General features: G+C 39.4%; 2 protein-coding genes across 2 annotated transcripts; one reads left to right on the forward strand and one right to left on the reverse strand.

Moving 5' to 3' along the window:
• Nucleotides 1–452: 452 nt before the first annotated feature.
• LOC101088358 (olfactory receptor 56A3) lies at nucleotides 453–1,400 on the forward strand. The gene has a single exon (XM_003992916.2). The coding sequence runs from the start codon at nucleotides 459–461 to the stop codon at nucleotides 1,398–1,400; it is 942 nt and encodes a 313-aa protein (XP_003992965.2). The 5' UTR covers nucleotides 453–458.
• A 5,725-nt stretch (nucleotides 1,401–7,125) lies between these two features.
• Nucleotides 7,126–13,568, reverse strand: LOC101096511 (olfactory receptor 56A4-like). Its single transcript, XM_003992947.3, has 2 exons — nucleotides 10,210–13,568; nucleotides 7,126–8,318 (listed from the first exon to the last, which is right to left on the reverse strand). Exons 1-2 carry the CDS (start codon nucleotides 10,456–10,458, stop codon nucleotides 7,623–7,625), a joined length of 945 nt encoding a protein of 314 aa, XP_003992996.1. The 5' UTR covers nucleotides 10,459–13,568; the 3' UTR covers nucleotides 7,126–7,622.
• Between the last annotated feature and the right edge of the window lie 1,332 nt (nucleotides 13,569–14,900).

Raw genomic sequence — 14,900 nt, forward strand, 5'->3', positions numbered from 1 at the left:
AAGAAAGGAGTGACAACACTGAGCAGTACCTGCTGTGGAAATTGGGGACATTATCTAGGCAACTGGGTAGAGGGATTGAGAGAGGAATTACTGAAGACCAATCTCACCACCTTCACATTGCTGAAATCAGGGGGTCTATTTTATCACAATGTTCAAAAGTAAAGATGCTGCTCCTAGCTAACTGAAATTACTAATTCGATTTTATAAGATTGTTTCATTAAGAAATTAGAAATATTCAGGAAATGAGGAGAAACAAAATTTGCTGAAGATTTAAATGAATTTCTTTTTCTGTATGTAACATGCAAAATCCCCAATTAAGGCAAAATAACCTGCTGGAGCCATAAGTTACATCCAATGAAGTCGAATTTTTTTCTTTCATTTTAACCACAGTCAGAGGTTAATTTTGATCCTAATTTTTTAGATCATCAAAGAAAATCTGTAGAAACAGAATCCACAAGATGACAACTCATGGAAATGACTCCACTAGGATTTCAGACTTTCTCCTGAATTGTTTTGTCAGGTCCCCCAGCTGGCAGCTCTGGCTGTCCCTGCCCCTCAGCCTCCTATTCCTCCTGGCCATGGGGGCTAACGTTATTCTCCTAATCACCATCCGGCTGGAGGTCTCTCTACACCAGCCCATGTACTACCTGCTCAGTATTGTCTCCCTGCTGGACATTGTTGTCTGCCTCACTGTCATCCCCAAAGTCCTGGCCATCTTCTGGTTTGACCTCAAGTCCATCAGCTTCTATGCCTGCTTCCTCCAGATGTACATCATGAATTGCTTCTTTGCCATGGAGTCCTGCACATTCATGGTCATGGCCTATGACCGCTATGTAGCCATCTGCCACCCACTGAGGTACCCATCCATCATCACTGACCAATTTGTAGTCAAGGCTGCTGTCTTTATTTTGGCCAGGAATGCACTTCTTACTGTGTCCATTCCCATCCTCTCTGCCCGGCTCCATTACTGTGGGAGAAATGTCATTGAGAATTGCATCTGTGCCAATATGTCTGTCTCCAGGCTCTCCTGTGATGATGTCACCATCAATCGCCTCCTCCAGTTTGCTGGAGGCTGGACACTGCTAGGATCCGACCTCATCCTCATCCTCCTCTCCTACACCCTCATACTGCGAGCGGTGCTGAGACTCAAGGCAGAGGGTGCTGTGGCCAAGGCCCTGAGCACATGTGGCTCCCACTTCATCCTTATCCTCTTCTTCAGCACCATCCTTCTGGTCTTCGTGCTCACTCATGTGGTGAAGAAGAAGGTCTCACCCAATGTGCCAGTCCTGCTCAACGTCCTCCACCATGTCATCCCTGCAGCCCTCAACCCTATAGTTTATGGAGTGCGAACCCAGGAGATCAAGCAAGGAATCCAGAGATTACTGAAGAAAGGGTGGTAATAAGGACAACAGGATCTCTGCATTTCTAATACATGATGACTTATAAATCAGTTAATGGAAAATTGGGTTGAAACTCATAGCTCAAATAAATTGAGATAGTAAGTTCAAGGAAAGAAGTAAATTTAAATCTGAAACAATTTCTTGACTCTATCCCTCTGCTTCAAATCCTAATGCTCCCGCAAGAAAAATCTCTCATTTCTGTGACTTTTTAAAAATTTTTCCCAATCTTTGGAGTTCTATTCTGTCTGAAATATGAGAACTCAGGAGGATGAACTCTATAGTTGAGAAATAAATCCCAGTTAATACCGTATTTACTATTTCTATACAAGTAATTTTTTAAATATAAAACTGTGGGTATTAATGCCCTTGGTTGTAACATTGTTATTAATTTATTACTGTTTTTAACCTAGTTGCATAATGCAGTTGAAAAAGACCACAGTATTTAAATGTCAGCTCTGAGTGATGAATAATAGCTAGAGTCCATAAGTAAATCTCTTTCCATTACCTCCAACTAGGCCAGTAATTTTCTTCTCTTCCCATCTTTGCCGAAGCAAAGAATGTGCCTTTTCTGGTGCAACCCTCAGAGGGCTAGAGCTCTTGCAAGAATTGCTCACATGTGGAGAAATGAGATTTACTGGGTTTCAGAGAAGTTATCACACAAAGCCTCTTCTTTGGTGTCCTCACACCAGTGTCTGTGCTTGAAGCTTCATCTTCAGAATTCGAAGACTCACTCTGCAATGTGCGTATAGGTTTCTGCTTTGGTGTACTAACATGTCACAGCATCAGAAGATGTCCCAGCAATGAAACTTTAAGCTATTAGGGCCTACTATTAATTAAGCAAAGATTTCCTAGGCAACTGCTCTGGTATAGAAACTTTGTTAGAGTTTGAGGGCACAAAGATGCACAGAACAAATATGCAATCATTGAGGAATGCATATGCTATTTTTTAGACAGAATATAAAGCAATCTAGGCCCTATAAAATTGAAGAAATATTTTCTTCTACATAGAAGAAGGTGGAAAGAAATGAGGTATAAATAAGCACAGTAAGCAACTTACAAAAGAGAAAAGTCCTGAGATGGTGAGTTAGAAGTTCTGAACTCTAGTACTTGCACAACCACATACAAGATTGTGACTGGAAACAAATCAGTAGCCTCACTGAGTTTCAGCATCTTCATCTGTTACATGAAGACAGTGAACTAGTTATTTTAAAACGTATTGCTTGTCCTAAGAGTCTATGAAACCATGTTTTGCCTTTAGATAGGCAAACCCTCTCCTTTCTCCTTTCTCCCTTTTTTTGTTCAGTCCCTGTGGCTGTTTCCACTTTTCCACTGTCTCTCCAGCTGCTTTTTGGGGGGATGGGGAGGTGGGGAGGGGTGCTTTTCCCATACTCTCCCCACACCCACCCACCCACACCCACCTGTCTCCATCCTCTATCCACAAGCAAAAACAGCTCCCTGCCCTCCACGGCTTCTCTCTTCCCCTGTTCACCTTTCTGAGCCGTGTACCTGGTTCGGTTAATCATCAAATCAGTTTTCTAGGCGTGCAAGATGGTTTAGTGTTGATCTGGCTGCATTTCAGAGACAAGAGATGCAAAGAAACTTCCATGCTTTTCCGACACCTTGCCTCCTCCCCTAACAGGTAGGTGGAATACAGCCATAGAGAGGGTGGGGCAGAAACCCAGGGCAGTGGCCACAGGGGAGATCTGCAAGCAGCAGGGCCTGTGACAAAGAACAAATGGCTATTAAAAAGTGACTATCAGGATGCCTGGGTGGCTCAGTCAGTTAAGAATTGGACTCGCTCAGGTTACGATCTCGTGGTTCATGTGTTCAAGCCCCGCATTGGGGTTCTGCACTGCCGGTGCTTCTCTCCCTGCCCCTCCCCCAGCTGCTCCCTCTCTCTCCCTCTCTCAAAAGACACAAATAAATAAACTTTAAACAGTTAAAAAATAAAATTTAGAAAGAAAACATGTGGCTATCAGTCAAGACCTGGCAAAGGACTAGAGATCAATGTAGAGCTAGTAAATGGGAACTCACATCAGAACCAAAGCAGGGACACAATCCTACAAACCAGAGACATACAGGAGAAGAGGCTGGAGTTCAAATTCTGGACCTATTATTATAATGGTACTATAGATGGAATGCTACAGGACAGAGAACATTATATCTTGGGAAAATTTAATTGGAATGGTGCTCAACATTAAGCATCTTCTTTTAATAGTGATTGATTGCATAATTTCATCCTCATTACTCCTAGACTGGATGCCAGTGGAGGCAGATCTGAGCTGAAGAGAACATTATTAAATCTGGCTAGGGTAGCTGTAAATAAAGGAGACCTAAAACAATTACCTTTTCCCATACACCTTACCAGGTATTCTAGGATCTCAGATGGGGTGGCAGGGACAGCGGCACATTCAGCCTGGCTACCGAGTGGTTTCAAGTTTTCTATTGACTACATATTTAATAACATCTTGCTGTATTAATGTCTTTATTTAATTTATATTTTTAGTGAGGTACAATTTACATAACAGTATATTAATTTTAGGTGTACAATATAACGATTTTATATTGTATATATTGCGAAATGATCACTATGGCAAGTCTACCTAACATCTATCACCATACATAGTTACATTTTTTTTTATGATGAGAACTTTTAAGATCTTCACTCACAGCAACTTTCAAATATACAATATAGTTTTATTAACCATACATGCCCATGACTTACTTGCTTTCTAACTGAAAGTTTGTACCTTTGACCCCTTTCACCCATTTCACCCATTCCCCCCACCTCTGGCAACTATCAATCCATTCTCTGTTTCTATAAGCTCAGGAAGGGGAGGAGTTGTTTGCTGTTTGTTTAGATTTCACATGTAAGTAAGATCATATGGTATTTGTCTTTCCCTATCCGACATATCTCACTTAGCATAATCCCCTCAAGGCCCATCCATGTTGTCACAGGTGGCAAGATTGCATTTTTTTTGGCTGAATAATATTCCATTGTGTGTGTGTATATGTATCACATTTTCTTTATCCATTTATCTGCCAATGTGCATTTAGGTTGTTTCTATCTCTTGGCTATTATAACTAATTCTGCAATGAACATGGCAGTGCATGTATCTTTTCCAGTTAGTGTTTTCATTTTCCTCAGATAAATGCCCAGCAGTGGAATTGAGGGATCATTGAGTGGTTCTATTTTTTTTTAATTTATTTATTTGGGGGGAGGGAAGGGTAGAGAAAGAGAGGGAGAGAGAGAATCCCAAGCATGTTCCACACTTCCAGCACAGAGCCCAATATGGGGCTCAAACTCACGAACCATGAGATCATGACCTGAACCAAAATCAGGAGTCAATATTTAACCAACTAACCCAACAGGGTGCCCCATGGGTAGTTCTATTTTTAAGTTTTTGAGGAACCTCCATATTGTTTTCCACAGTGGCTGCACCAGTTTGCATTCTCACCAACAGTACATAAGAGTTCCTTTTCTCCACATCCTTAACACTTGTTATTTCTTATCTTTTTTATTTTAAATTTATTTATTTAAATTCAAATTAATTAACATACAGTGTAGCATCGGTTTCAGGAACGGAACCCAGTGATTCATCACTTACAAATCTTACCTTTTTGAAAATATCTATTCTAACAGGTGTGAGGTGGTATCTCATTGTGGTTTTGATTTGCATTTCCTTGATAATTAGTGATGTTGAGCACCTTTTGATGTACCTGTTGGCCATCTGTATGTCTTCTTTGGAAAAATGTCTATTAGATCCTCTGTCCATTATTTAATCAGATGTTATTGCTTTGTTTTGTTTTGTTTTGCTTTTGAGTTGTATGAGTTTGTTATATATTTTGAATATTAATCCCCTTATCAGATATATGATTTACAAATATTTCCTCCTATTTAATAGGTTGCCTTTTCATTTTGTCAATGATTTCCTTTGTTGTGCAGAAGCTTTTTAGTTTGATGTAGTCCCAATAGTTTATTTTTGCTTTTGTTGCCTTTGCTTTTGGTATCAGATCCAAAAAACCATTGCCAAGACTGATGTCAAGGAACTTACTGCTTAAGTTTTTGCAACTCTTTAAATGTTAGAGTTGTATCCTCTGGGGTGCCTGGGTAGCTCAGTCAGTTAAGTGACTCTTGGTTTCATCTCAGATCATGATCTCATGGTTCATGAGCTTGAGCCCCACATTGGGCTCCACACTATAAGTGCAGAGCCTGTTTGGGATTCTCTCTCCATCTCTGCCCCTCTCCCCAGCTCACACTGTCTCTCTCTCAAAATAAACATTTAAAAAAATAAAATACAAAGTTGTATCCTCTATTTTGAATATAAGAAGTCCATTACTCTGCTAAATTATGTTAATGAATGCTTTTATTCTAACAAAAATGACATAACTTTTAATGTTTGCTGAAACCAGCATATGAAATTTCATCAACAAATAGTACTATTTGGGGGGTGGGTTGTGCTTTTTGTTTTTTTTTTTATTTGAGATAGAGAGAGAGAGAGAGAGAGCATGCCTGAGTGGGGGAGAAGGGAATAAGGAAGAGAGAGACAGAGACAGAGAAAGAGAATCCTAAGCAGGCTGTATGATGAGCATGGGCTTGATCCCACAACCCTGGGATCATGACCTGAGCCAAAATCAGGAGTCAGATGTTCAACTGACTGAGCCACCCAGGCACCCAAAATAGTACTATTTTTAGATCAATATTCTATAATCCAGATGCCACATAATGTGATCAAAAGTTTTGGGACAGTCAAAATTATTCACTGAAAAAGCACCTACTATGTGCCAGACAAAATGCCAGATACAAAGAAGAATTAAAGAGCTTCTGATTTTAATGAGATTGTATTCTTTTGGGAGTGGCAAACAAGTATGGATCCAGGATACCCAACACATCAATAAGTTTCTTGAAGAAAGGTATAGAAATAAGTGGATAATTCATCAACATAATTCATATCACTCATCTAAATAGGATTTAAATCTTACCTATATACTCCGATGACTCAAACTTCTGTCGCTAGCTTAAATCTGGTCCCTGAATAGTGCCATATGTACAGCTGCTTACTTTTACTTCTCTATTTGGATATTTAACAGTCATTTTAAAAGTACAGTCATTTGAAGGAGTTTGGTATGGAAATAGAGTTAGGTGTCCAAAGCCAAATTTCTGATATCACATATAAAACTGGCTCCTCAGTTAATGGCAATTCCGCCTTTCCAACTGTTTTGCAAACAGCCTTGAAGAAGCAGACTCTTCATTATAGAGAACAAACTGATGATTACCAGAGGGGAGGTGGGGGAGGGCAGATGGGTGAAATAGGTAATGGCGATTAAGGAGTGCACTTGTGATGAGCACTGGGGTGTTGTATGGAAGTGTTGAATCACTATATTGTACACCTGAAACTAATATTACACTGAATGTTAACTACCTGGAATTTACATAAAAACTTAAGAGAAAAAGGCTTGGAGTCATCCTTTACTCCTCTCCATCTTTTATATCCTACTTATGGACTCTCAGCAAATCTTTGACCCATAACTTCAATTTTTACTCATCACCTTAATCCAAGCCATTATTACATTTCACCTGGATTACTTAAATTAAGTCTTGGGGTCTCTGGGAGGCTCAGTGGGTTGAGTGGGGTGCCTGGGTGGCTCAGTAAATTGAGTGTCTGACATTAGCTCAGGTCATAATCTCACAGGTTCATGAGTTCGAGACCCACATCAGGCTCACTGCTTTCAGTGTAGAGCCTGCTTTGGATCTTCTTTCCCTCTCTCTCTGCCCCTTCCTTGCTCACACACACTCTCTCTCAAAAACAAATAAAACATTTAAGAAAATATTGTCTTCATTGGTTCCCCTGTTCCTACCCACATCCCCCATGTTATATTTAAAGTGCTGTCTCATCCTTGCCCTAGGAATTAAATGTGACAGTTACTCAGAATGTAAAGACTAAGAAGTATGTGGAAAGTATTAAATAATTATTTAATGAATGGGTATTGAAGGATCATGATGGCAACGGGTTAGAATAAAAAGGTAATTGTTGCCTAAACATATGTTCAGTGAGGATTTGAGGGGGCGATAATGAGGGTAAATATTATGACAGTGTCTGCAGAAGGTTTAAGTTCAAGATGAGGGTAGCAGCATGGATGTCATATGTGTTCCTCGGGGCATTTAGATGAATCTATCACTAAAACAGACTTTCATAATCCTGGATCTTTGACTCATATCTTTCAAAACTGGTACTTGAATAGTTTGAGAATACCTTGCTTGATTTCCTGGGTTCGTACTCCATAAACAATGGGGTTCAGGGCTGGTGGAATGAGGTGGTGCAAGACATTGAGAAGAATGGGTACCTCTGAGGGCACCTTCTTTTCTGCCTTGTTTGTGAAGATGAAGACAAGCAGCAATGTATAGAAGAAAAGTATAAGAATGAGATGGGAACCACAAGTACTCAAGGCTTTGGTTGCTGCACCTCCTGACTGCAGACGTTTAACAGCCCTCAGGATGAAGCAGTAGGATAGTAAGATGAGCACTAGGTCAGAACCCAGTAGACACCAAACACTCACAAATTGGTAGAGCTTATTTGGGTGAATATCCCCACAGGAGAGCTTTGCTACAGAAATGTTGGCACAGATACAGTTCTCCACCACATTGCTGGCACAGTAGTTGAGCCTGGCAGCCAGAACTGGTGTGGGTAGTGTGGCCACAAAATTGCGGAAGACAATGAAGATGGCTGCATAAATGACAAATTTTTCAGTGATGGTGGATGGGTAGTGCAGAGGATGGCAAATGGCCACATAGCGATCATAGGCCATGACCAGGAAGGTGGAAGACTCCATAGGAAGGAATGTATTCATGATGAACATCTGCAGAAAGCAGCCTGCAAGGCTGATGGTCTTCATGTTGAACCAGAAGATGAGCAGGACCTGCCAGAATCATTATTCTCAAAAACTGCATTCATTCCCACCCTATGGTACCTAACCTTGGGGGAAACTTTCAATGGCTTCAACCATCTGTATCCCCAAACCACAGCCCTATAATCCCAGCTGGGACAGTATCTTAATTTCAAATACCTTCTATGTGCATCCCAAGTAGAGCCTTATTTATACCCTTTTCTCCCCATCTATAGACCATGCCTCTTGTTTAATGTTTACTTCTAGCCTGTCTTCTCTTGATCCCCAGAGTTCTTACCGAAACTCCAGTTGAATGCATCACAAGAACACCAAACTCAGTAAGTTCAATATTTACATTTGGATACTCTCCACCTTCTCTAGACATATAAGAAATCTATTTCAATTCTGCTTCCTATCTCAGTATATGACATAAACATACATCCAGTTACACTTTAGAAAGTAAAATCTACAGCTCTTGGATGTAAAGGTGGGATCATTCTGAGTCAAGGAAAATCTCCCTTGAAGTAAAAAGAATGTAAAAACTTGGAATATCATTGACTCAGACATTGAGAGAGGGCCTGTCAGTTGGGAAAGAATTAAATCTTTAAAAAATGGACACTACAGGAAACCATCAGAACCCTAGAGGAGAAAGCAGGAACAAACCTCTCTGACCTCAGCTGCAGCAATTTCTTACTTGACATACCTCCAAAGGCAAGGGAATTAAAAGCAAAAATGAACTATTGGGACCTCATGAAGATAAAACGCTTCTGCACTGCAAAAGAAGCAACCAACAAAACTAAAAGGCAACTGATGGAATGGGAAAAGATATTTGCAAATAACATATCGGACAAAGGTCTAGTATCTATACAGAACTCACCAAACTCCACACCCGAAAAACAAATAACCCAGTGAAGAAATGGGCAGAAAACATGAATAGACACTTCTCTAAAGAAGACATCCAGATGGCCAACAGGCACATGAAAAGATGCTCAACGTCGCTCCTCATCAGGGAAATACAAATCAAAACCACACTCAGATATCACCTCACGCCAATCAGAGTGGCTCAAATGAACAAATCAGGAAACTATAGATGCTGGAGAGGATGTGGAGAAACAGGAACCCTCTTGCACTATTGGTGGGAATGCACACTGGTGCAGCAACTCTGGAAAACAGTGTGGAGATTTCCCAAAAAATTAAAAATAGATCTACCCTATGACCCAGCAATAGCACTGCTAGGAAATTACCCAAGGGATACAGGAGTGCGGATGCATAGGGGCACTTGTACCCCAATGTTTATAGCAGCACTTTCAACAATAGCTAAATTATGGAAAGAGCCTAAATGTGCATCAATTGATGAATGGATAAAGAAGTTGTGGTTATATATACAATAGAATACTACTTGGCAATGAGAAAGAATGAAATCTGGCCTTTTGTAGCAACGTGGATGGAACTGGAGAGTGCTATGCTAAGTGAAATAAGTCATACAGAGAAAGACAGATACCATATGTTTTCACTCTTATGTGGATCCTGAGAAACTTAACAGAATATCATGGGGGAGGGGAAGGGGGAAAAAAGTTACAGAGAGGGAAGGATGCAAACTGAGAATAAACTGAGGGTTGATGGGGGGTGGGAGGGAGGGGAAAGTGGGTGATGGGAATTGAGGAGGGCGCCTGTTGGGATGGGCACTGGGTGTTATATGGAAACCAATTTTACAATAAAATATTTTTAAAAATAAAAAATTTAAAAAATGGACACTGAGAATGAGAGAGGACATATCTGGGAGCTGTGACAGACCCTGTGTGATGGTATGGACCACTCACTGAGGATTGTCCTTCAGGGGTAGTAGGATTTATAGCAGCAAAACAAACTACTATTTAAAGAAAAATAACTGAATGCTTGGGAGTCAATCCAGAAGGTGTCTGACCTTGGGGATGACAGTGAGGCAGAGGATGATATCCAGCACGGAGAGGATGGCAAGCAGGTAGTACATGGGTTCGTGCAGAGATGTCTCTTGCCGAATGGTGAGTAATAACACAAAGTTGGCCCCCAAAGCCAAAACCAGGAGGGGAGCAAGGACTACAGATAGCCAGTGCTGTGTTTCCTGCATTCCTGGGAAGCAAATCATCAGGAATTCAGTCACCTGGGTGCCTGTGTTGTTGCGAAATAGTACCATGACTGGCAGGTGGGCCTGCAACTCGCTAAAAGGAAAGACATGAATTCAGGGTTTGACTGTTTCATTAACAATCTCCTAACTGATGTATCTGCTTTTTTTCTAGGCTGTCATGTTTCTCCACAATTCTGTTGACATGAAATATGTCTACAATTTAAATTGTACAAGTGACTCTGTTAAAACAATGTCCTTAGCATTCATAACCTTATGAATAAAAAATAACTCCCTTCACGAGTATATTCCAACTCCACACATAAACCCAGCCACTGACAGAACATGCTTTGCTCTTTGTCTCAACTCTGTGTTTTTACATGTCATCTCCTTCTCCTAGAATCAACTCTCTTGCCCTCAAATAACTAACTTCTTCTTGTTGCATTCTATCTGGAACAAGAGTTATAGCTCTTAGGAATGGTTTTTCTTGTTACTCTTTCTGCATCCATGGTTAGATGCCTCCCCTTTCCATTGTTTCCCTATGATCCTTTAACTTCCTGAGCATGCTGCTATTAAAGCATTAATAACACTCTCCCATACAAATGGTATGTCCTATTTGTCTGCCAAAAATTCTGTGCTCCATTTGTCAGCAATGAAATCTTATCTTTTTATAATAGCACAGAGAAAAGTGCCCTGCACCTGCTGACATAAAAGGCACTCAATAAGTACAAGTCAGATATATGAAACTGACAGATTGTTGAAAGCATCATAATACCCTTGACTCTTTTAATTTAGCATCTCTATATCTTGATGTACTGTGAACCACTGGCAGTCTTGCTTAATACTCACTAAAAAGCAGAACAAAGCAGAATAGGAAAGGAAAAAAAAAACAATTAGTGGTGAAACCTAGGGGTGGAAACAATAAATACAAAAGTTACCTGTGCATTATCTTATTTGCATCTGTATTCGGTAAGTAGCTGCTTAAAAATAATAAAATAAAAACCATTGTATTTCCTGGGTAAAGGAGAAAAAATAAGGAAATGAGGCTTCAAGAACAAGAGAAGAACTAAAGGAATAAACATGCCCAAGGACAGGATGCTGCACAAACTGGAGCTTCAGTTCTCTTCAAGGATCTTCTTAACCATCCTGGACCCTGATGGGAAGAAGTTGCCAGGTTCTGCTGTTGTTCTCCTCTGAGGCAGAGGAAAAACCATCCCACCATCCCTTACAGATGAATTTTGGCGCATGTTGTTTGGGTGCCCCTGAATACACACACACACACACACACACACACACACACACACACACCTCCAAATCGATATTTAGAGCTCTCCATTTTTTTTTTCTTCAATATATAGTGCGGGCTTCTTATCAGGCTTTTCTTTTATCTAGACCAGTGGTTCTCAAATGTGGGTGTGTATGAGAATCACCTGGAGAGCTCGTTGAAACACAGATTGCTGACACCAATCTCCAGAGTTACCTATTTTGTAGTTTGGGGAGAAAAGCCAAGAATTCACCTTTCTAACAAGTTCCCAGGTAATGCCTATGCTGCTTTTCCAGGGACAATACTTTGAGAATGATAAAGCTACATCCAACTGTCATTAACTGGCCTAACCACTGATTTAGGCTAACCCTAATCCAAGACTGCCACCTCAGTTCAGCCACCCCTAGCCTCAGCTCTGCTCAGCTTCAGACATTACATTGACTGCTTCTCCCATTATCTTTACCTAAATTTGACCACAATTCTGGCCAATCTCTGATCTCCCAATTTGAAAGTTATCTTCCTCCCAGGGACACCTGGGAATTCTATAGGTTCCTGTTTCATGGTTTTATCCCTCTGCCTGGATCTATAGTTCTTAGGCACCTTTCCTAGGAGGACCAAAGCTCATTAAAGTCAAGAAAAAGGTACGCATCATTTTTCTTTGTGGCAGTTGGCACAAATCCAGACACTTAAAATATGCCTCAAATAATCAAATCAGAGACAAAGCTGAGCTGACCTTCTGTGAGCTCAGCTGACCCGCAACCTAATGTGTTCATGCTCACACACTGGGTAATCTTCAGGTCTTCACATACCAACATCTGAGGATACAATAACATTCTTCTATATGAGCAGTGAATTAAATTGAAGTGCAAACTCAAAAGTGTCACTTATGCTTGGCTTTCCAACATACTGTTTCCAAAATACCTACAGAGAAATTCTGCCCCAAATGGCAGTTTGATCATCCAGCTGCTGTCAGGCAAAGTGTGACTTCTCAACCTCTCACTAGCCCACTGCATATGACTTTGGTAAAACAGGAGATATTTATGTGATCTGAAGAGAAACCAAAGTATTGTGGCTTTGGCCCCTGGATGACTTTATAAAGATGTCTCTATAACAGCCACTCTCCTGTGGCTGGAAACATGAAGAGTTTGTTTGGGCATCCTGCTCCCATGGGTTCCTGCCTCTGTGCAGATGCACACACACATTTCTAATGTAAAAAGAGATTTCTGAATTTATACTCAGATGAAGTGAAAGAGTAGTGATTAGCTCATAGTTTCTTTTGAGGCATTTGCAAGTTACATGAACTGAGATGTATTACTTGTAATAGAAAGAAATATCAATCAGAGACTCAGAGGATGTAACTAAAAGACCCTTGAGAAAGACAAATGACATCAGACTTATGAAATGACTTCATCTTATATATTAGCTGCACTCTAGAAAAAATTGTTTTTAAAATGAGTACTTTATGATGATTTATTTTATCATTAATTTATATTAAGTTTTTCACACAGGGAAAATATGTCACTGAAAGGAAAACAACTATATGGAATCCTGAGTACTTCAAACAGTATACTTAAATAGACTAGTAAGTCAAGAATATCATCTTGACTGATTTTATGCTGGGATCGTCACCAAAATAATACTAAAAAAGATTGCATAAAATTTCATTAATCCAAAATAAGACAAGAAAGTAGAAGGAAATTAATATATTTGAGGTTATATACAAATAATAAGATGGTAGCTATAAAGCAATCGGCAATTGCATTTATGTAGATAGAGCACGTATTCTAAGTACAAGACTAAGACTATCAGAGTAAATATATCCATAATACTTACAAAAGATGCATTTTACTTTTTTAAATGTTTATTCATTTATTTTGAGGGAGACAGAGAAAGCACATGTGGGATAGGGGCAGAGAGAGGGAGGGAGGGAGAGAGAGGGAGAGAGAGGGAGGGAGGGAGGGAGAGAGAGAGAGAGAAAGAGAGAGAGAGAGAGAGAGAGAGAGAGAGAGAGAGAGAGACAGAGAGAGAATCCCAAGTAGACTCCATGCCATCAGTACAGAGCCTGATGAGGGGTTTGACCCCACAAACCATGAGATTGTGATCTGAGCCAATATCGAGAGTCAGATGCTTAACCAACTGAGCCACCCAGGTGCCTCTGAAAGACAAATTGTGAATATAAACACCAGAACCACTGAAAACAAAAGAAAGGAAAAAATATATCAGGAAAATACTAACCAGGAGAATGTCAGTAGCTATACTAATCTGATTAATGCAAACATTAAGGCAGGAAGCCTTAACCAGAGATAATGAAGATAATGAGATAATCTCCTTAACCAGAGATAATGAAGGACATTTTATAATAATGAAGTGATTATAATGATGAATTGGAAAGTGTAACAATATCACAATTTCTATTAAAATAATGCAAAAACAGTAACACAAACAAAAGGTGAAATAAATACACAATCACAGTGAGATTTCAACATGACTCTCCTAAAAGATGATAGAATAGCTGATAAAAAGAAGATCCATACAGATATGAAACATTAGAAGAATGTAATTAACAAACTTTACCCAAATGACATGTGCAGAACATTGTACTCAGTAACAACAGTATTAATATTCTTAAGTAAATAAAACATCAAAACCAACTAAATGCTGAAACATAAAAAAATTTTCAATGAATTTCAAACTATTGAAATTATTCAGAATGTTCTCTGACCACAGTGAAATTAAGCTATGAAGCAATAATAATGTATCTGGAAATCCCATATTTCATACAAATTATACATATCTAAATAACCTACGAGTAACAGAAAAAATCAAAGTGGAAAGTAGAAAATATTTTGAACTGATGATAATGAATATAAAACATAAAAGAATACATAAAAATAAAATTATAGTCAAATATATATACATATATGTATATTATATATTACATTTAACATATTTTAATGTATTACATATGATAAAATGGAATATATTATATATGAATGAAAAGAAGAAAGAATAAAAATCAATGATTAAATATGCCATCTGAAAAAAAAAGAACTAAAAGAGGTTAGAGTGGGAGAGAGCCAAAGCATAAGAGACTCTTAAAAACTGAGAACAAACTGAGGGTTAATGGGGGGTGGGAGGAAGGGGAGGGTGGGAGATGGGTATTGAAGAGGGCACCTTTTGGGATGAGCACTGGGTGTTGTATGGAAACCAATTTGACAATAAATTTCATATATTGAAAAAAAATGAAATG

This window comes from Felis catus, chromosome D1 (assembly GCF_018350175.1).
Source record: "Felis catus isolate Fca126 chromosome D1, F.catus_Fca126_mat1.0, whole genome shotgun sequence".
Taxonomy (NCBI): Eukaryota; Metazoa; Chordata; class Mammalia; order Carnivora; family Felidae; genus Felis; species Felis catus.